Source organism: Chrysochloris asiatica, unplaced genomic scaffold (genome assembly GCF_000296735.1).
Source record: "Chrysochloris asiatica unplaced genomic scaffold, ChrAsi1.0 scaffold00312, whole genome shotgun sequence".
Classification (NCBI taxonomy): domain Eukaryota; kingdom Metazoa; phylum Chordata; class Mammalia; order Afrosoricida; family Chrysochloridae; genus Chrysochloris; species Chrysochloris asiatica.
This window is the reverse complement of record NW_006408830.1, coordinates 1,206,064-1,227,689: the sequence shown is the minus strand read 5'-3', so window position 1 is coordinate 1,227,689 and position 21,626 is coordinate 1,206,064. Positions and strand designations below refer to the sequence as shown.

Below are 21,626 nucleotides of genomic sequence, written 5' to 3'. Positions count from 1 at the left end.
TCTCCACCAACAGCACAGATATAGGTGTTAGAATTTACAACACATATTTTTGGGGACACAATTTAATCCATAACATTTACAGAATAAAATTGGGTGTGGGAGGGTTTCACCTCTTATAGCTTTGTCACCTAGCACAAAGGGTCTTTCCTGGCCAGAAAACAGTTCAATGGCCCCATCCTAGCTGCAAAGGAGTCTGGGAAATGTAGTCTTCCTATGAGGCCACAGCATGATTAACTCATTACATTGTCCTCTACCCTACGAGTGGAGTCCTGGTGTAGGATAAGCCCTGAACTGCAAGGTCGGCAGTTCAAACTCACCAGCCGCTCCTCAGAAACCCTATACAGGGTCACTATGAGTTGGAACCAACTCGACAACACTTAACAGCTTCCCTGTGAGCAATCTAAGACTGAGTCAGTAGCCAGGGGCAGAGGTCCAGGGAGAGTGTGAGATGGGAGCAGAGGGTCTAGGGACTCTAGGGCTCTGGCAGTAGGGGTCTTACTTGACTCCTGACCAACCTTGTTCTTTCCTGTTCCAGGTATCACTCCATCCTGTTTCAATCTCTTCGCTCTCTTCAATGCCCAGGCGCAAGTCTGGCTGCCCCCAAACTACATTCTAGAGGTCCCCAGAGACACCAGCCTGAGCCTGCACTTCCGCATGAGGTGCGCAATGACCCCTTTTGTTCCATCAGCCCCCTTCCTGGAGCTGATCTGAACCTGTGCTGACCCCCAGTTCTGACCCCTCTTTGCCGGCAGGTTTTATTTCCGGAACTGGCATGGTATGAATCCTCAGGAGCCGACAGTATACCGCTGTGGGCCCCCTGGGGACCAAGCTTCCTCAGATCAAACAAAGCAGGGGCTGCAGTTCCTAGACCCAGCCTCCTTTGAGTACATCTTTGAGCAGGTGTGAACAGGGATGGAGAAGTGGTACTATCTGTGGGGCACATGGAAGGGTTGAGGAACCCCCACTTGTTTCTCCAGTTCAGTATTGACAGTAGAACTCTGCCATCTGGGATATTTTGCCTGTCCTGGGACTCTAAGGATTGCATGGGAAAGAGTGTGGTAATGGATTAGTGAGGTCTGCCAGAGACACAGGATTGGGCAGAGGAGATATGCATGTTGTCTGTTTGCCCATTCCAGACGATCATTATCTCTCCCCTCCCCAAGATATTCTGAAGGGCAGTGACCAAGTTCTCATGCCTCTGTTTCTCCATTTCTTCTGCCACCCTCCTCCCTCCCTCCGGCTCCAGGGTAAGCATGAGTTTGTGAATGATGTGGCTTCTCTGTGGGACCTGTCGAGCGAGGAGGAGATCCACCACTTCAAGAACGAGAGCCTGGGCATGGCGTTTCTGCACCTCTGCCACCTTGCTCTCCAACGTGGCGTCCCCCTGGAGGAGGTGGCTAATAAAATCAGGTGACTGGAAACAGGGTGGGACATCACAGAGAGGGGAATGAAAATACCCTGGCCATCTGCTGCCAGGGGAGACCACGCATCCTGCCGTGCCTTCATCGCATAGACATTTACCGAGCACCTACTGTGTGCTGTGTGTGATTCTAGATGTTGAGGACACAGCAGTGGGCAAGTCAGACAAAAAACCCCAACCTCTGGGGCTCCCCTCTCATTGCAGGTGATAAAAGGATCACTGAAGTTAGGTACCCAAGGTTTCAGGTGGTGAGAAGTACCAGTGGGGATCGTTACTCAGGAAGGAGGGGTAGGGAGGTTTGGGGGGCAGGGGGTGGTGAAGGGGACTCAGGAAGTCCTCACTGAGAAGATGACATTCAAGCAAAAATTTGAAGGAAGTGAAAGACAGAGGCTTGCAGGTGTCTAGGGAAGAGTGTTCTGTGCAGAGGGAACAGCCAGTGCAAAGAACCTGAGGCTGGACCATGCCTGGCGTGTTGGAGGAACGTCAAGGAGGCAACTGTAGCTGAAGCAGAATGAGCTAAAGGGAGAGCAGGAAGATATGGGGACTGGGCAGATCATTAAAGCACAGTGACTTTGAGAACTCGTCAGAATTCAAGGACAGGAAGAACATGGAGGACAGGGAGCTGGAAGCCAGCCTCACTCCCCTACCGAGACAGCGCCTGTGATGTCTGCATTGCAGTGAGGCCTGGGGCAATCAAGGCATCCTGCCTGGAGGAGGCAACACAGTAGCTGGGCCTTTAAGAATGTATTTTCCAGTCTATCACAATTCAAAATCGGCTGCACCAGAGAACTGCCAGATGTTTAAGAGGGATTCAGGTGAGGTTGTAGAACCAGAAATATCATTGCTGACATCAGATGAATCGTGGCTGAAAGCACAGAGCACCAGAAAGATGTTTACCTTTACCTGTGCTTTATTGACTACACAAAGGCTTTCAGTTGTGAGGATCATGACAAGTTATGGACAACATTGTGGAAAATGAGTATTCCGGAACACTTACCTTGTACTCATGAGGAACCTGTACATAGACCAAGAGGCAGTTGTTCAGACAGGAATGAGAAAAGGTTTGCACCACAATTGTATTTTTTCAGCATATTTATTCAATCTGTATGCTGGGCAAAATAATCCGAGAAACTGGATTATATAAAGAAAAACATGGCATTAGGATTGGAGGAAGACTCATTAACAATCTGTGGTATGCAGATGATACAACCTTGCTTGTTGAAGGCAAAGAGGACTTAAAACACTTATTGATGAAGATCAACGACCATAGCCTTCAGTATGGGTTGCACCTAAATGTAAAGAAACAAAAAAACCTCACCACTAGACCAATAAGTGACATCATGATAATTGGAGAAAAGATTGAAGTTGTCAAAGACTTCGTTTTGCTTGGATCAACCATTAACACTCATGGAAGCAGCTATCAAGAAATCAAACCAAGTATTGCAATTAGGCAAATCTGCTGCACAAGACCTCTTTAAAGTGTTTAAGAGCAAAGATGTCAGTTTGAGGACTAAGGTGCGCCTGACCCAATCCATGGTATTTTCAATAACTTTAAATGAATGTGAAAGTTGAACAGTGAGTAAGGAAGGCCCTAGAAAAATTGATGTATTTGAGTTATGGTGTTGTAGGAGAATATTAAAAGTACCATGGATTGTTAAAAGAACAGACAAATCTGCTTTGTTTGAAATACAGCCAGAATGCTCCTTGGAAGCCAGGATGGCCAGACTTCGTCTCTAATACTTCAGGCATAATATCAAGAAGGACCAATTCCTGGAGAAGAATATCATAAAGTGGAGGGTCAGAGAGAAAGAGGAGGACCTTCCCGTGCCTGCCTCCCCCCCAACTAGATGGATTGGCACAGTGGCAGCAGCAATGGGCTTAAGTGTAGCAACGATTGTGAAGTTGGCACAGGACTAGGTGTTGTTTCGTCCTGTTGTGCATAGATACATTATGAGTTAGTACCGATTCGATGGCACATAACAACACCAACATTGTGTTATCAAGTCCTGGTATGGCTGCTAACTGCCAGGTTGGTGGTTCAAACCCACCCGCTGCTCCTTGAAAACCCTATACAGGGTTGCTGTAAGTTAGAACCGACTGGACAACACTTAGCAACATCAGCAATCGTGCTATCAAAAGGAGACCTGGTGACACTGTGCTGAAGTCTCCCATGGTAGCCAAAAGGTCAGCGGTTCAAATCCACCAGTAGCTACATGGGAGAAAGATGAGGCAGTCTACTTCTATAAAGATAGTTGTTGTTGTTGTTAAGTACCATGGAGTCGGTTCCTACTCACAGTGACCCTGCACAGGGTTTCCGAGGCTGTAAATCTTTCCGGGAACAGAAAGCCTCACTTTCTTCCACGGAACAGCTGGTAATTTCGAACTGCCAACCTTGAGATTAGCAGCCTGATTTGTAACCACTACGCTACCAGCGATTACAGCCCTGGAAACTGTATGAGGCACTTGTTCTGTCCCATAGGGTCACGACACATTGGAATTGACTAACGGCGACAGGTTTGTTTTTTGTTCAGAGTCTGCCATCACTCTGGAGGTCGGTGTTGTGACAACAAAGCCGAGGGTACTGGAAAGCCCATTAAAAACAAAAACCCTAACCTAACCCACTGACACTGAGTCGGTTCTAACTCACAGCGACCCTGTAAGACAGGGAAGAAAGAACTGTTCCTACGGTTTCTGAGGCTGTAAATTTTTACCAGCGCAGACAGCCTCATCTCTTTCCCACAGAGCAACTGGTAGGTTTGAAACTCTGCCCATCCCTTAACCAACTGTGCCGTCCAGGCACTGGGAAGCCCACAGGAGGCACCTTATTCAACCTAGAGACCAGAGAACACTTCGAATGGTGGGGCAACTTTTCCACTGCAACTTGATGGTTGAGTGGGCTTCATTCAGATGCAGATCTTGGCAATGCGGTCTAGGGGGAGGGAAGAGCATCTCCTGTAAAGGGCAGGAGTCCACAAGGCATTTGTCGGACCTGTTCCCAGAGGGTACTAGGGAACCCTGGAAGGACAGCGAATGAGGGCAGGAACCTTGTGATTTAGGATTCATCTGGTTATGGGGTGAGGAAGGAAGGCTTGGGGAGTGGACACTGAGGTGCAGGGACCTGTGATGGAGGCACAGCACACTGGTGGTTGGGTTAGGGTAGACAATGGGAGAGGGGACGATCTTGGGAGAATTAAGGGGACTTTGTGGACTCCTGCTGTGGTGCTGTAGGATCAGCACTGGACTGTGAACCAGAGGTCAGCAGTTCAAACCCATCAGCTGCTCCTCAGAAATGCTATACAGGGTTGCTTTGAGTCAGAAGCGACTCAACGCACTTCACAAGAGGAGCTCCTAGGAGCTGTGCCTTTTACAGAGCCGTGGTGGTGCAGTGGTTAAGTGCTCAGCTGCTAACTGAATGGTAAGTAGTTTGCACCCACCAGCCATGCCCTGGGAAGCCTACTGTGTGTCCTGTAGGGTTGCTATGAGTTAGAATCGACTCATCGGCAAGGGGAGGATGTCTTTGATTGATAACAATAGCTACTTTTCCTATAATAATAATGCCTGGACACCCAACCAAGCAACCAATGGTTGTTGAGTGTTGATTCCACCTGATGGTGACCCCATGTGTCAGAGTAGAATTCTGCTCCATAGGGTTTTTGATGGCGCCTCCAGGAGGGCTTGAAACGCCAAACTTTCAGTTAGCTGCTGAGCGTGTTAACTATTTGAACTCTGCCTGACACTCACATACTCCTTAACAAGTGCTGAGCAGCATCCTAAGCATTTTCTGCACCCCATGGTGGGTATAGTTTAATGACCATTTTACAGAAACAGAGCCCTTAAAGCTGAGGAAGCCGACCGAGAAATGAGAGCTGTTTTCTTCAGAGACCTGAACGTGGGACTCCACACCCCCGCAGCCTTCTTCCTTTTCACCCTCACATCACTGCACCTGTTTTCTAGATGCTGAAGCTCAGAGAGGTTAAACCATTTGTCCCACATCCCCCAGCCAGGCCCCTGACCAGCTTCTCCGCATCCTCCCACAGCTTTAAAGACTGCATCCCACGTTCCTTTCGGCTGCAGATCCGACAGCACAACGCTCTGACGCGGCTGCGCCTGCGCAGAATCTTCCGCAAGTTCCTGCAGGCCTTCCAGCCTGGCTGCCTCTCGCAGCAGCATGTCATGGTCAAGTACCTGGCCACGCTCGAGCGACTGGCCCCCCGCTTTGCCACTGAGCGTGTGCCCGTGTACCACCTGGAACTGCTGGCCCAGGCTGAGGGGGAACTCTGCCGCACTCAGGGACCCAGGCAGGCCTCTCTGGACCTGGAATCTGAGCCTGCCATCAGACACCCTACCCATGAGGTGCTAGTGACAGGCACCAGGGGCATCCAGTGGCGGATGGTACAGGCAGAGGTGAGAAGGGCACGGCTGCTGCCCCACTCTGGGCTCCAGGCTGGGAGTGTGGGGGTCAGCTGTACCTCCGTGGTGGGTGGCTGGGCAGGTCTGAGTTTTGGTCTTGTGCACGTGACCCTGGGAAGCTGGTGTCTGTCTGTCTCCTGGGGAATAGCTTGGATTGGGGGATCTCTGTCTCTGGGAGTTCCTTTGCCCAGGGCTCTGGGGATCAGGTGTCTAGGAGGAAGGAAGCTAGGATTCTTTTCTCTGCCTTCTACAAGCGTCTGGAATGTGTAGCGTCTGGGGGTGGCTTCCCTGTCTGCTCTGTACCACTGCACATGGTCAGTAGGAGCTGCCAGAGGAGACTTGTTCCCTGGGAAGGTGCAGGAGGGAAAGAGGGCACGGCTGGCGCCATCCACCAGCTTAGGTGCTGGGTTTCCAGGATTTTGCTGGCAGCAGCCACGGCGGCAAGAATCCTCCCTCGAGCCCTTCTGCGAAGAAAGCCCAGGCTCAAGAGGCAGATGAGCAGCTGGTGGGCAGGTGGAAGGGGCTGCCCTGGGCCACCTTCTGCGACTTCCAGGACATCAGTCACCTGGTGATGAAGGAGCACCACATCAGCATCCACCGTCAGGACAACAAGTGTCTGGTGGGGCCCAGGGCTGGGGTCGGGCTGGGCCAGCTGGGGCTGGGGATAGCTGCCTGATGCCCCCCTGCCCACAGAAGCTGACTCTGCCTTCCCGGGCCGCGGCCCTGTCTTTGGTGTCACTGGTGGATGGCTATTTCCGGCTGACAGTTGACTCGAGCCACTACCTGTGCCATGAGGTGGCTCCCCCACGGCTGGTGATGAGTCTCCAGGATGGCATCCACGGAGCCCTGCTGTGAGTGCCAGCCACACCGTCAGCTGTGGAGTCGGTGTGACTGAACGCGGTGTATGAGTTGTCGAGTGCTGCTGTAACCGAAATACCACCACTGGATAGTTTTAACAAATCTAGTCTCTCACAGCTAGGAGGCTGGAAGTCCAGATCCAGAGCCTAGGCTCTGGACAAAGGTCCTTGTCTCAGCTTCTGTACAGCCAGTGTTCCTGGGAGGTCTCCACGTGTCTTAGTGTCCGTCTTTCCGTGGATGTAGGAGCTTCACAGTGCAAGGACCCAGTTCCAAAGGATGCACTGCACTCCCCACTCCTCTTTCTTGGTGGTTACAGGTCCCCCTTCTCTGTTTACTTCTCTTTCCATTTAGATGAAAGTTGTTGCATGGGTCACGGTCTTGATAGGATTAAGGGTGATGTGTGTAGTGTTTAAGGAGCTCTGGTAGCATAATGGTTACAAATCGGGCTGCATACTTCAAGGTCAGCAGTTCAAAACTACCAGCTGTTCCGCAGGAGAAAGACGAGGCTTTCTGCTCCTGTAAAGATTTACAGCCTTAGAAACACTGTACAGGGTTGCTATGAGTCGGAACCGACCCCACGGCACATAACCACAACCACCATGTTGCGTTTGTAGTCCTGGTATGGCACTGTGGGTTAATGCACTAGACTGCAAAGTCGGTTTGAACCGCAAGGTCCGTGGTTCAAGCTCAGCAGCCGCTCCTCAGAAACCCTACACAGGGTTGCTATAGGTTGGGACTGACTTGACGGCACTTAATAACAACAAACATGTTGGTTTTTGCATATGCTCATGATGAGTGTGTGTGGGTATGTGTAGGGGGGTACCTGTGTGTACATGCATGTGCTCACACTGAGGGTTATGGGAGGAGAGCGTATGACCAGATATGTCATCATGCAAGTGTGTGGTCCAAACCGGCATTGTGCATATCTCGATGAATACTACCTGCTTTCTTTTCTGAGTTACCTAGAGCTGCGATAGCAAATCCCACAAGCAGGTGGCTTTAAGGATCAAACATCTGGAGGCTAGAAATCCAATTCAAGGTGTTGGCCTTGTGAATTCCTTCTTGTCAACCACTCAGGGTCTTCCCTGGTTCCTTGGCTCGTGGACGACCCTCCCATGGTGTCCATCTTCCTTTGTGAGGGTCTCTGCGCCCATTCTGCTGTTTGGATAACTGAGAAAACTGAGCAGCGATGACATCAGGACCCACCCTGCTCAGGATGACCAAAGGAACTTACACAGACACCCCCATTTCCAGGCCGAGGCGGCAGGACTTTACTACACATTTAGAGGACACCGGGCCTAACAGGGTGGCAGTGGCAGCATTTGAAATGGTCATAGTTTCTTTTTGCCTGGGGCAGGCTGAGTGATTTGTGGGAACCGTGTGAAGAGCACAGATGCTGGGGTGGTTCAGGTGTCTGGGTGGGCACTAACCTCTCTGCTGGTGTGTGTCTTCCTTGACGACGTGTGGTGTCTCTAAGCGACTCTGACTTGTATGGCTGAGCGTGATGGTGTCTGTGAGTCAGGTGTGTGTGGTTGTCCTGTGTGCTGTCAGGTCAGGATTTGTAATGATCAGCTTGTCTGGTGGCTGTCCCTGTGCCTGGGTGGCCCCTTCTCTTCCTTGGGACACTGGGACTCAGCCCCTGGGCGTGTGCTGCTGGCACAATGTTTGTGAGCCACGTGGTGTGTACCTGTCTGGGCCTTTGTGGCTGTGTCACCTTGCATGTGTCTGTTTGTCCTGGTGATGATTGTCATCTTGAGGGTCTGTGACACCAGTGCCCCAATGTGGCTGTGCTGTACAGTGTCAGAGGCTGTATTTGTGGTGGTTGTCCTTTGGGTGTGTCACTCTGTGAGTGACTGTAATTGTGGTTGGGTGTGTGTCTGTCTCGGATTGTCACTGTTTGAGCGGCTGTGTCTGACAGCTTTCTGCTCATGAGTGTGAATCCACTGGTCTGGGTGTGCATGGCCAGGACCATTGTCACCCTGTGAGCTACTGTGCCCGACAGCTGTTTCAGCTGGGTGTGGGCCCCTCTGGGCAGACTCTGTGTGTCCAGCATTGGCCCTAGGGACCTGATGGTGTCCCTTTGTTCCCCTCGCAGTGATCCATTTGTGCTGGCCAAGCTTCAGTCCGATGACGGTCACTACCTTATCCACTGGAGCACTAGCCACCTCAACCGCCTTATCCTCACGGTCGCCCAGCATGACCAGGTGAGCCTACGCAGGCCCAGGAGGGAACACACCTCCCTGGACCTCTGCTCATCAATACCCCTGTCCCCTGCCTCCATCTCCAGGCCTCCGGCTCTCGGAGCATGCGCTTACGGAAATTCACCATTGAGCAGCAGGCTGGGACCTTCACACTGGAGGGCTGGAGCCGGCCCTTCCCCAGTGTGGGGGAGCTGCGGGCCGCCCTGCAGGGCTGCTCACTACGTGTTGGGGATGACTGCTTCTCCCCACGCCATTGCTGCCTGCCACGGCCAGGAGGTACCCAAGGGGTCACTAGGAGGGGGTGGGATCTCCCCCCAGGGGAGCCCTGGGTGACTCAGACCCTGCCCCCAGAACTCTCCAACCTCATTATCATGCGGGGGCCTCGGGCCACACCACTCAACCTGAGCCAGCTCAGCTTCCACCAGGTCCACCGAGAGGAGATCACCCAGGTCCGTGGGGTGGTGGGCACCTGGGAGCAGGGGAGCTAGGTGGCTACCTGTTGTCATGGTGATGATATTCGTTGTCTTCCCCCAGCTGTCCCACTTGGGCCAGGGTACTAGGACCAACGTGTATGAGGGCCTCCTGCGTGTCAGGTGCAGGGACCCCGAAGACAAGGATGATGATGGGGAGCCCCCCACAGTGAGCGGGGGCTGTGGGCAGGAGCTCCGAGTGGTGCTTAAGGTGCTGGAATCCAGTCACCACGACATCGCCCTGGTGAGCTCATGGCTCCCGCCAATATCTGTGGAGTAGGGGGAGCTAGAGGGGTTGCTGCCACCTGACCTGCTCTGTCCCCACAGGCCTTCTATGAGATAGCCAGCCTCATGAGCCAGGTCTCCCACGTGCACCTGGCCTTCGTGCACGGTGTCTGTGTGCACGGCTCTGAGAGTGAGTGTCCCCTACTCCCTAGAGGCCAGCTCCGCTCCCACTTACACCAAGCCCTTGGCCTGCACCCCAACCCCTGACAACACCCTGACACTCACCTGTAACCCCCTTTCTCTGACTACACTTTAGCTCTCAAATTAGACCTCAGCCCCTGGCTACACTTTGACCTTCACTGCACCCCCACTCTTACCTGTACCCTGACCTCCAGTTACACCCTGACATCCTTTCAATCTCCATCTGTCCAACCAAACCCTACTACAACCCCGCCCTCATTTTCCCTCTGAGTCCAGCCCTGTTGTTCACCCTGCACTTCAGTCCAGCTCAGAACACACCCCACCACTAACCCTACTACAGGCCCCTCAAAACACATGGACCCATCCGGACCCCAACCCCACCAGCACAACCTCATGTGTACGAACGAGGAGGCTTCACAAAGTTTGTGGGAAAACGCCATTATCTTTTCATTGCATTTCCCACATGCTTCGTGAAAGCCCTTTTTATGTCTCTCTTGCTTCTCACCCCAACACCCGTCCTAAGCCTCACTTGTACATTACTCACTTCCCTCATGCCACCTGTCTACACCCCCCACCTACTCTGCCCTCACCTTAGCCCACAAACCAGCATCTCTGCTCTCCCCAAACCAAACCCACTGCCCGCAAGTCGATTCTGGCTCGTAACATACATCATTTCCGAAACTGTCAATCTTTATAGGCTCAGACAGCCGCATCTTTCTCTCTCAAATCAGCTGCTGGGTTTGAACTGCCGGCCTTGCAATTAGCAGTCCAGTGCTTAACTCTGTTTCCTCAGAACCTCCCAAACCAGACCAAAGTTTGCCCAACCTCTGCACGAACAACCCCTGCCCCCAGCCCCAGCCTAGGACCCCTTTTCCTGTGTTGGAGGGTGGGTGTTGGTGGGCAGCTCCTGGAGCACCTGGACCTTTGCAGACATCCTGGTGACGGAATATGTGGAGCACGGGCCGCTGGACGTATGGCTGCGACGGGAACGGGGCCGCGTGCCTGTGGCCTGGAAGGTGGCAGTGGCCCAGCAGTTGGCCAGTGCCCTCAGCTACCTGGTGTGTGACCTGTGTGCAGGTCTGGGTGGACAGGGGAGAGCCAGGGGAAGCTCAGTGTTGAGATGAAGAAGCCTCAGTCCTCACACTAACCCTGACAGATCTTTCCAAATCGAGCAATGTGCACAAAGCTCAGCTCCCAGCAGCCTGTGGCTCCCACGGCCATCTATAGAGCCCTGGGTGCCATGACGCTCTCCACTGTCATTCTTGCACACAGTGTTGACCAAGTACCCCTGGGGCCTGGCAAAGAAACTACAACCTCCCTTCCTGGGGAATCTTAGCTAGGGAGGGACCAAGAGAGACGAGTGTGCTGCATAATGTATTGGTTGATTATGTGCCGTGGAGTCAGTTCCGACTCATAGCAACCCTGTATAGGGTTTCCGAGGCTGTAAATCTTTATGGAAGCAGAAAGCCTCATCTTTCTCCCATGGAACATTCGGTAGTTTCGAACTGCTGACCTTGAGGTTATCAGCCCAACCCGTAACCACTACACTGCCAGAGCTCCTTGCGTAGTGTGTTAGAGAGTATTAAGAACTCTAGCGCAGAAGGTCCAAGTTTTTCTGAGGTTGAAGCAGGCAGATGAGGAAAGGTCTTCTCTGTGAGCTGAGGGTGGTGAGGTATGAGGGAAGAGCTTCTGGCTGAGGAAACAACCAGGGCGGAAACAGCTGCCTGGCATGGATTTGAGGACAGCAGTAGGTTCCTCCACCCTTCTGTCCCTAACCTTGGCCACCAGTTTTATGTCCAGTGCTGTCTTAAGGACACTGCACTGATAATCTAATGAAGACCCCAGGCTGTCCCTGTGGAGGTCCCAGGGGCTAGGGTCTATACCCTCCCCAGTGACTAGGCCCCTCTCCTGCCCACCTCAGGAGGACAAGAACCTGGTTCACGGCAACGTGTGTGGCCGGCACATCCTGCTGGCTCGGCCTGGCCTGGCAGAGGGCACCAGCCCCTTCATCAAGCTGAGTGACCCCGGCGTGGGCCTGAGCGTCCTCTCAAGGAAGGGTGAGGAGCTGGGTGGGGCTGGGCACAGGGTTGGCCTCCCCACATTTTTCCCCCTTGGTGACCTCTGACCTTGACCCCTAGAGCTGGTGGAGCGGATCCCCTGGATAGCCCCCGAGTGCCTATCTGGTGGGGCCACCAGTCTGAGTACAGCAGCCGACAAATGGGCCTTCGGTGCCACCCTCCTAGAAATCTGCTTTGATGGAGAGGCCCCCCTGCAGGGCAGAAGCCCCTCTGAGGTATGGTGAAGGGACCCCTGCCTCCTGCCCACAGAGATGACAGGAAGGCCATGGTTCTCTTGCTGTGGGGATCCCAATTAGTCCTGCCCCACAAGGTGGCGGTCTAAAATGCCTGGTGCCTAAAAGGCCAGTCAAGGACAAGCTACAGGGTAGAGTGACCAGACTATGATGGGGGAGGGGAGTCAGAGCTTTGGGGGCCTAGGGGCTGCAGTCCACAGGGGCTCCCTGGGGACCAGGCCTGCAGAAGTGTGAAGCTGCAGCATGCCAGGAACAAGGGCACAGACCTGGCGAGCCCCTGCGGCTCTGAGGGTTCACTACTCCATGGGGAAGGGGCCCCCCATCCCGGGGATGCGGCACTGATGCCTGAGGGTCCCCTCTCCTACAGAAAGAGCGTTTCTACCAGAAGCAACATCGGCTGCCGGAGCCTTCCTACCCGGAGTTGGCCTCCCTCACAGGTCGGTGTCTGACCTATGAGCCCGCCGGGAGGCCGTCCTTCCGCAGTGTCCTGCGCGACCTCACTCGGCTGCAGCCCCATGGTGAGCCCCATTCCAGCACTGGGGCCCTGGAGGAGCTCCAAGCTGGGGTCCCCTCTGAAACTGGCACAGTGAATCAAAGTATCCCAGCAATCTCAGAATGTCCCAAGTGTTGGCCCTGTGCACTTTGGAATTGCTGTTAAGTGCCATCAAGTCCATTCCGACTTTGGGTAGGAAATAGAATTTTCCAAGGATTGCAAAAAAAAATACCCAAACTGGTTTTTTTACCTCTGGATAGGATGCTGGGGGAGCAATTGTCCACTTCTTGTGGTCCCCAAAAAGTAGGGATCCCAAGAAAGGGCTAGGCCTGGCCTCACCCTGTGCGTGGAACCCTTCTAGATCTTGTTAATGTCTCAGCTGTGAGCCCTGACTCGCCGGCGTCAGACCCCACGGTTTTCCATAAGCGCTATTTGAAGAAGATCCGTGAGCTGGGCGAGGTGAGGGCGGGGCCTGCGAGCCGGGGGCGGGGCCTGGGCTGGAAGGATACCGCTTGTAGGGAAGCGTTAAAGTTCCGCTGAGGTTCTCCGGAGATATGAGTTGGACCTCGTAGGCTCTGGGCGGCGCTTGGCCTAGAGGCTTCTCTTCTTCATGAGATACCCTAGAGAATTGGAGGGGAACTCTAGGCCCCAAGAAACCTATCAATGGGAGTAGGTGAGACCTGTAGCTATTAGGTGCTGTTGAGTGGATTCCAAGTCAGAGTGACCCTAGGTCAGAGTAGGACTGCCCCCAATACTGTTTCCAAAGGAAGCAGACTGCCACATCTTTTTCTCAACAGCATCTGGTGAGTTCTGTTAGTATTCAAGCACTGTAATCACTGCTCCACCAGGGCTCTTAAGTGGTACCTAAACAAAAACCCAAACCGAAACCCACTATCCTCAAGTGGATTCTGACTCATAGCAACCCTATATAAGGTTTCGGAAATTGTGAATCTTTATAGCGGACAGCCGCTCATTCTCCCACAGACCGCCTGGTGGATTTGAACTCCTGTGACTTTTCAGTTAGCACAGAACCTAAGCCACAGCGCCACCAGGGCACCTTCCAAGTACTTTGCAAAGCACGACGGGATCTGGGAGGCAGGGGCGGGGCTTCTCCAGATGGATCTGACTCTGCGTGCACCGGCCAGGGTCACTTCGGTAAGGTCAGCTTGTACTGCTATGACCCGACTAACGACGGCACTGGCGAGATGGTGGCTGTGAAGACCCTCAAGGCGGGCTGCGGCCCCCAGTTCCGCTCGGGCTGGAGGCGCGAGATCAGTATCCTGCGCGCTCTTTACCATGAACACATCGTCAAGTACAAGGGCTGCTGCGAGGACCCAGGTAAGCGGGCCTCTGCTAGCTGCCGCACCTTCCCCCCTCCCCCCCCTCCCCCCGCATCTGGGGGACCCTGTATGCTAGGGTCCATGTGGGACTGGTGAATGGGGTTATAAGGGAGCTTCTTCGCCGGAGGACGGGGTCTAGCGTAGGCAGAGCAAGGTGTGGGCAGGACTTGGTCTACACGTCCCACCTTCGAAGGTGTCTGGGAGTCCCAGAATTGGCCCTTCAGGGCTTCGGTGGTCCGGGTGGTCCCCTCCACTACGTGACTCTACGGGTGCTCCTCCGCAGGCGAAATGTCGGTGCAGCTGGTCATGGAGTACATGCCTTTAGGCAGCCTCAGGGACTACCTGCCCCGGCATAGCGTGGGGCTGACGCAGCTGCTGCTCTTTGCTCAACAGATCTGTGAGGTAGCCCCTTCCCATGCCTGCTCCAAAGTGGACCCTTCTGCCCACTCGGCCGCCCTGTCCCAGCTTTTGTGGTTTGGCTCTTGGGCTGACCCTTCCCTTCCCAGCTCTGCCCCCTTTTGCTCGGCCCGCACGTGCGTGCTCAGCTACCCTGGTCACCATCCTCTATTCCCAGTGCCGTGCCGCCTGCTCCCCATTGATCATACTCACCCCGCCCCCAGGGCATGGCCTACCTGCACGTGCAGCGCTACATCCACCGAGATTTGGCTACGCGCAACGTGCTGCTAGACACCGACAGGCTGGTCAAGATTGGGGACTTTGGCCTGGCCAAGGCAGTGCCTGAAGGCCACGAGTACTACCGCGTGAGCGAGGACGGGGACAGTCCTGTGTTCTGGTGACTAGGAGGGTCTAGGGGGAGAGGGGGTGGAAGAGCCAGATGCTGGTTCTGGTGAAACTGACTCTTTTTTGGGGTGGGGCCTTAGCGGGGGCCAGGAAACACCCTCAATCATTGGTGAGGGCTGGAGCCTGGTCTGACCTCAACCAGGGCCCTGCCCCAGGCCTGAGCGCCTCCTCCCCCCAGGTACGCCCCTGAGTGCCTGAAGGAGTGCAAGTTCTACTATGCCTCAGATGTCTGGTCCTTCGGGGTCACCCTGTATGAACTGCTGACCCGCTGTGACTCCAGACAGAGCCCCCCCTCGGTGAGAGCCAGGACTCCTATCCCCACCTCCACCCTAACCCCCCAACCCCGGGAGAGTTCCCTCTAGGAGTTAGGAAGGTATGCATTCACATCCCAGGCCCCCATCCCTACCCTAGCAAGTGACTATAACCTGCCAGAGCCTCAGGGGCCATACAGAGTCCAGAGAACTGGTGTACCAACAACAGAAACCCCACTCAAATAGACTTAGGCAAAAGAGGAATAGCAGGTTTGGCAACATATTTGCAATCTCCAGGGGCATCTAGGGGGAAGGGCAGGCTGGAGTCATTAAGATTCTAGTGCTTTCTGTCTGTTCCCACATGTCTGAATTCCCTTCTCCAGCAGACTCTCCCACTGTTGTGGCAAAGGTAGCCCCATAACTTCCAACAGAGGGAACAAGGAGCCCTTCTCTGCCAGCAAAATTCTCAGGACTGGCTCTGATTGGCGCATGTGTCTGCTACAGAGCCAATCAGTGTGTGACTAAGAACTTAACAGTGATTAGACAGGCCTTGGGTATATAAGGAACAGAGAGTGTGTTAAGGGTTTTTGGCCAAAACAAATCAGGAAGAGGACTCTGGGCATAGAAAAGAAGACTGAATAAGCAAAACAACATACTGGGATGCTGAATAGCAGCAGCAAACACGGCTCTGACTGACTTCATGAATGTACCTTGATCTAACTTCCACAGTTATTCCAGGCAGTGGAGGTTGTTATTGTCCCATTTTACAGATGAAAAAAATCCCCCAAACAACAACAGCTGAGTCCCAGAGAGGTGAGGTCTGAAGTCCAAGGTTGTGCAACTGAGAAGTGGTAGAGGGGGACCTTGAACCCACACAGTCCAGCTGCAGAGTGTGAGCACTAGACCATTAAGCTAGACTCCCTCTTGAAAAGAGCTTTTCTCTTGTCTTCCTTAGAAATTCATGGAGCTCATCGACTTCACCCAGGGGCAGATGATGGTACTGAAGCTCACTGAGTTGCTAGAACGAGGGGAGAGACTGCCACGGCCCGAGGCATGTCCCTGTGAGGTGAGGACCCTCATACTTTCCTCGTGTCCCCGCCATCTGGTTGTAGAGAGAGCAGGGCCCACAGCCTCAGTTTTTTTTCCCCCAGATCTATCAACTCATGAAGAACTGCTGGCAAGCAGAGGCCTCTTTCCGGCCGACCTTTCAGAATCTCATCCCCATCCTCAAGACTGTCCATGAGAAATACCAAGGCCAGGCCCCCTCGGTGTTCAGCATGTGCTGAGGGCCTGCTGGAGGCTCTGTGCTCAAGAGGGTAGACTAGCTGGTACCCAAGATGGGCCCCCGGGGAAAGGCCTATGTCTTCTTTCTGGAGACCCAGCCTTTGTAGACAGACTTTTCTTCCTCAGCCTTGAGCCTGACTCAGGCCCTTGAAGGACCCAGGATGGGCTAGGGGGCTGTCCAAGCCCTTGAATCTGATCTTCTTGCCTTCTCCCCACTCTACCCCTTTGGACCCACCTCTCCATTACCCCAGTGATGAAGTCCTTCTTCCTCTGTTGGAGGCTGTGAACTCTTGGGGCCCTGGTTCATGCAGATGAGTGAACTCTTGGGGCTTGCATCTAGAACGAGACCCTTGTAGAGGACGCTGGATTCTACTGTTAAACTTTTACTCACTTGACTCCCCTGCCAGCATCTAGACCTATCCCTGGTACACAGAAGGCACTCAAGAACTGCTTGTTGAGTGCCTAGTCTTTGGGGGGGAGGGGTCCACATACCCTGAGGATAAGACTCTGCCAGTTTCATCCATTCCTCCCTGTGTGACCTCAGGTGAGTGGCTTCCTCTCGCTGGGTCTCCGGTTGTTAACTGTAAAGCGGAAACCTTCCTTCTTACTACCTCAAGGGACTAATATCCAGAGCTAATGAGGTGGTGTAGGAAAGATGCTTAGCAGAGAAATTGCGAACAGGAAGTGCTTAATAAACAGTCTGCATTATTGTTAATGCTGGTGTTTGCCAAAGGGTTGCTACCTAGAAGGTGTTTTCTTGGGATGCTGATGTCATCAGACACACGTGGGAGAGAAATGCAGTTCAGTCACTGTCTTTTTCACAAGACTTCTAAAGGCCTTTGTATATTGCAGCTCTCCTGACCAGACACACTATTTTAACAACGGCTGCTTTTTATAACCTTTTCCAAAGTGAATTGTTCATGATCATTAAAAACCATTTTGTATTGAAGGCCTTGGTAGCTAAGTGTTAGAATGCTTACCTCTGATGCTGGAGACCTAGGTTCAATTCCCAGCTAGTGCATCTCAAGTGCAGCCACTGCCCATCTGTCCTTGGAGTCTGGCACGTTACTAAGATGCTGAACAGGTTTAGTGGAGCTTCCAGACTAAAATGGAGTAGGAAGTAAGGCCTGGTGATAAACTTTTGAAAATCAGCCAGTGGGAAAAGCTGATGAATCACAGCACTTTGAACTACAGCCAGTCCTGGAGGTGATGCAGGGGGAAACCATGAATAGGGACTGACTTGATGGTAGCTAACAACAACAATATTGACATGGGTCAAAAATTCAAAAAGCATACAAAGATAGGTAATACTATGTCGCCTTCCTCTGATCCTCAGCCATCTCTCTCTTCTCCCTGACAGTGACCAGTGTCCTCAAATTTCCTGTGTTTGCTTCCTGAGCTTTGCTGCCCAGATTCAAGGAAATCTGCATATGTGTCATGCACACCCATCTTTATGCAAAAATGAGCATGCGCTCCTATAATGAAGTTTCTAGTGTATGTAGCTCGTTTGTGTTGTTTTCCGTAATTGATCCTGGAGTTGGTTCCGTGTGCCATGGCATTCGGAATGTCCTCATTCTATCTGGTTGTGTAGTAGGCTCCTAGATGGAACTAACTGTTATTAGTGCTCAATTCCTAACCTAAAGGTTGCCGGTTTGAACCCACCCAGCAGCAGCAACGTAGAAAAGCCTTGTGACATACTTCTGTAAAGATTACAGTCAAGAAAACCATATGGAGCAGTTGCCCTCTGTAACCCATGTGGTTACCATGAGTTATAATTGACTCAACAATGACAGTTTGGGTTTTTAGTGGCCCACTACTTAAATGTTATCGGCATTTGCCCCATACTGGTGTTCTTGCAGGGAGCCCAAATGGCATAGTGGGTTAGGCGTTGAGCTGGTAACCAAAAGGTCTACGGTTCAAAACCACTAGCCACTCTGCAGGAGGATGAGGCTGTCTGCTCCCATAAAGATTTACAGCCTGGGAAACCGTATAGAGGGTTGCTATGAGTCAGAACTGACTCTTTGGCAGTGGGTTTCTTTGTTGTTGTTGTTTGGGGGAGGGGATTAGTATTCTTGTAGCAGGCCTGGTGGTGCATTGGTTAAGCACTCCGCTGTTATGGCAGTCTGCTTCTACAAAGATCACGGCCTTGGAAACCCTATGGACTGTTCTATTGTGTCCTGTAGAGTAGCTGTGTGTCAGAATGGACTCAACAGCAACAGGTTTGGATTCTTGTAGGTCGTTTCCATTCCTCCCCATGCCCTAGATACTGCTGCAGTGAGTAACCACGTCTGTACGCCGTCTCCCTGTGTGCAAGGGGACTGTGGAGTGGCTGGTTGCAGGGCCTGGTAATTTTGAAAGATGTTGCCACTTTTAATATTTGATAGGGACATTTTCTCGTCATTCTATTTTCAAAATGATCTTGATTTACTCTTGTGCAGTACCCTTTGGTTTTTCTTTTTTCTTTTCCTCTTTTGGACCTTTTATTATGAACTGTTTAAACCTATTCAAAACTAGACAGATTAAGATAACCTACACTTAGCTGTCACCCTGTGTCACCAGCTTTCAACACCCACGACCAGTCTTGTTTCAACACTGTCACTACCCTAACCCCTGAAACTAGATTTTATATATATATATATTTTTTTTTTTGACACTAATTTTGAAACAAAATTAAAAACGTCATTATCATTTCATCTGTAAAAACCTCAGTGTAGAGGTTGAAAAGATACCAACTCAAATAAGTAACCACGATGTCGTCATTATCACACCAAGAATTCACTATGTGCCCTGTGAGTGTTTAAACTTCCCCAATTGTCGCTTAAATATTTGTTGTTTGTGTACAGTATGTTTCCATAAAAACCCAAGCAAGGTTCACACCCAGCATCCTCTGAGTTCCTTTAAGTGTCTTAAATTCTGGGTTCCTCTTTTTTCTTGTCCCTTGCAACAGACTTGTTGAGGAAACCAGGTTGTTTGTCTGCTGGACTTGCCCTGTCTGCTGCCATTCTGGTTTATCACCTTCCTCTGAACTTCCTGTAAACTCTTAGTCACATTCAGTTTCACCTTTTTGTAAGAAAAAAACTTTTTGTCGTGAATTGAGTGAAGGTTTACTGAGCAGTTCATCAGTTTTACCTTCAACAAATCGTACACTTTGCTTCATTAAATGGTTGTAATCTCCTCCATGTACCAACAGTTAACAGCATTTACCTCTGTTCACTTTAACTCTTGTATTCCTCCCTGTGCTTCCCACTACCTTCATCTTTGCTGACCCCCCTCTTGTATATTGCTCTGTCACTCATGTTAACATGTAGCCTGTGACTCATTACCCGCCCTCCCAACCATCATAGTGGTGGTGGTTATGTGCCGTGGAGTCAGTTCCGACTCATACTGACCCTGTACAGGGTTTCTGAGGCTATAAATCTTTACAGGAGCAGAAAGTCTCATCTTTCTCCCATGGAACAGCTGGTCGTTTCAAACTGCTCACCTTGGGGTTAGCAACCTGATTCATAACCTCTATGCTACCAGATTGTTTCTTTTAGCAAGAAAACCTTCTTTTTTTTTTTTTTTTTTTTAACTTTTATATTGGTCTCATATAATGTTTGCCCTTTTGTTATTGACTGATTTCACTCAGGACGATGTCCTCCAGGTTCAACCAGGGTGTGAGGTGTTTTCAGATTCATCATTATTCTTCAATGTTTTGTAGTTTTCCATTGTATGTATTAAAGTTTGTTTAACCAGTCTTCTGTTGGTGGACAGTTAGGCTGTCTCCATCTTTTTGTTGTGACTCTTATAGACAGTATATTGAAGAATCCTGTTTTCTATCCATTCTGATCTTTATGTCTCTTGACTGGTACATTTAATCCATTTACATTCAGTATGATTATCAATAGGTATGAATCGATTATTGCCATTTTTCTGTGTGTTTTTTTGTGTTTGTGGTCCTGCTGGATTCTTTGTTCCACATAATTTTCTCTGCTGAGTTCATTTTGTTTTGTGGGTTTCTTTTCATTTTCATTTCTGTTGTATTAATGTTTACTAAATCTTTCTGATTTCCTTCTATTTTTAAATTTATTTTTGTTGTTCGGTTATATTATTTTTCTTTCAGGTTACCTTGCAATTTATTAATTTCTTTCCTAGTTAAACCTTTCTGTTTTATCTTGAAATCTTCTTGACTTCCTTGCCATTTGGAATTTCTGAATCTGTGGTGTTGTAGGATATACACAAGACCACAAGGTCCGTTTGAGCTACAAGGTCAGCAGTTCAAATTCATCACCTGCTTCTCGGAAACTCTATACAGAGTTGTTATGAGTCAGAACTGACTGGATGGCACTTAACAACAACAAGTTTTGTTTTACTTTAAATATTTCTATATGTGGATTGAGTTCTGAGTGGTGTTGTCATGTATGTTAATCTCAGGTTGTTTCTGCTGTTGTTGATTCTCAGTCCAAAGAACACCCTCTAACATTTTTTATAAAGTTGGTCTGATTATTGTAAATTCCTTTAATTTGTTTTTGTCAGACAGTATCCTAATTTTGTCATCGTATTTGAAGGACAGCTTTGCTGGGTATATGATTCTTGGTTGGCAATCTTTTTCTTTCAGAGTTTTGTGTACGTCATCCCGTTGCCTACTTGCCTGCCTGGTTTCTGTTGAGAAATCAGAATTTAGTCTTATTGGTTCACCTTTGTAGATACTTTTTTGTATTTCCTGAGCTGCTCGCAGGATTCTTTCCTTGTCTTTGATTTTGGAAAGTTTGATTATGATATGTCTTGTTGATTTTATTTTGGGCTCTATCCTGTTTGGGGTTCATTCAGCTTCTTGTATGCTTATCTCCTTGTTTTTCATGATGTCAGGGAAGTTTTCTTTCAACAACTCTTTGACAGTTTTCTCTGTCCTTGTCTTTTCCTGTTCTGGAATTCCAGTCACCTGTAAGTTGTTCATCTTCTTGGTTTCCCACATAACTCTTAGGCTTTCTTCATTCTTTTTCCTGATTGTTCTTCTATCTTACTAGCAGTGAGAGATTTATCGTCAAGCTCACTAAATTTGAGAGATTTATCTTCAAATTCACTAATTTGGGCTTCCATTGCTTCCCATCTACTCCTTTGCTCTTTCAATATATTGTCCATTTCTGAGATGCAGGTTGTGTATTGTTTCAAAATTTGCACTTATTTTGTCTGTTTTTTTAGTGTTGTCCTGAATTCTTAAAGTTTGTATTGTGTTCTCCTTGATCTTTCTATCCATCCTTTGAAGGTATCTATCATTCTGTTGAATTCTTTTTTAGTTAGTTCTACCACCTTTTCTTCAAAAACGTTTCCTGGCTCTGCATCTTGGTCATTTGTTTGAGCCATTCTGCCTTGTTTCATTGT

The 21,626-nt window shown here is 50.5% G+C and overlaps 1 protein-coding gene across 1 annotated transcript in view; it reads left to right on the top strand.

Moving 5' to 3' along the window:
- The window catches only part of TYK2 (tyrosine kinase 2), a 21,511-nt gene extending 5,244 nt beyond the window's left edge, over positions 1 to 16,267 (top strand). Inside the window, exons 2-23 of the mRNA XM_006875085.1 lie at positions 536 to 659; positions 753 to 900; positions 1,247 to 1,410; positions 5,458 to 5,833; positions 6,246 to 6,449; positions 6,524 to 6,681; positions 8,784 to 8,892; positions 8,976 to 9,165; positions 9,241 to 9,338; positions 9,424 to 9,603; positions 9,687 to 9,774; positions 10,716 to 10,843; positions 11,707 to 11,842; positions 11,924 to 12,078; positions 12,464 to 12,614; positions 12,951 to 13,048; positions 13,735 to 13,927; positions 14,213 to 14,331; positions 14,550 to 14,722; positions 14,909 to 15,026; positions 15,937 to 16,047; positions 16,133 to 16,267. Coding sequence (XP_006875147.1) covers positions 536 to 659; positions 753 to 900; positions 1,247 to 1,410; positions 5,458 to 5,833; positions 6,246 to 6,449; positions 6,524 to 6,681; positions 8,784 to 8,892; positions 8,976 to 9,165; positions 9,241 to 9,338; positions 9,424 to 9,603; positions 9,687 to 9,774; positions 10,716 to 10,843; positions 11,707 to 11,842; positions 11,924 to 12,078; positions 12,464 to 12,614; positions 12,951 to 13,048; positions 13,735 to 13,927; positions 14,213 to 14,331; positions 14,550 to 14,722; positions 14,909 to 15,026; positions 15,937 to 16,047; positions 16,133 to 16,267 — 3,356 coding nt within the window. The remainder of the gene's footprint in view (positions 1 to 535; positions 660 to 752; positions 901 to 1,246; positions 1,411 to 5,457; positions 5,834 to 6,245; positions 6,450 to 6,523; positions 6,682 to 8,783; positions 8,893 to 8,975; positions 9,166 to 9,240; positions 9,339 to 9,423; positions 9,604 to 9,686; positions 9,775 to 10,715; positions 10,844 to 11,706; positions 11,843 to 11,923; positions 12,079 to 12,463; positions 12,615 to 12,950; positions 13,049 to 13,734; positions 13,928 to 14,212; positions 14,332 to 14,549; positions 14,723 to 14,908; positions 15,027 to 15,936; positions 16,048 to 16,132) is intronic.
- Positions 16,268 to 21,626: the final 5,359 nt, after the last annotated feature.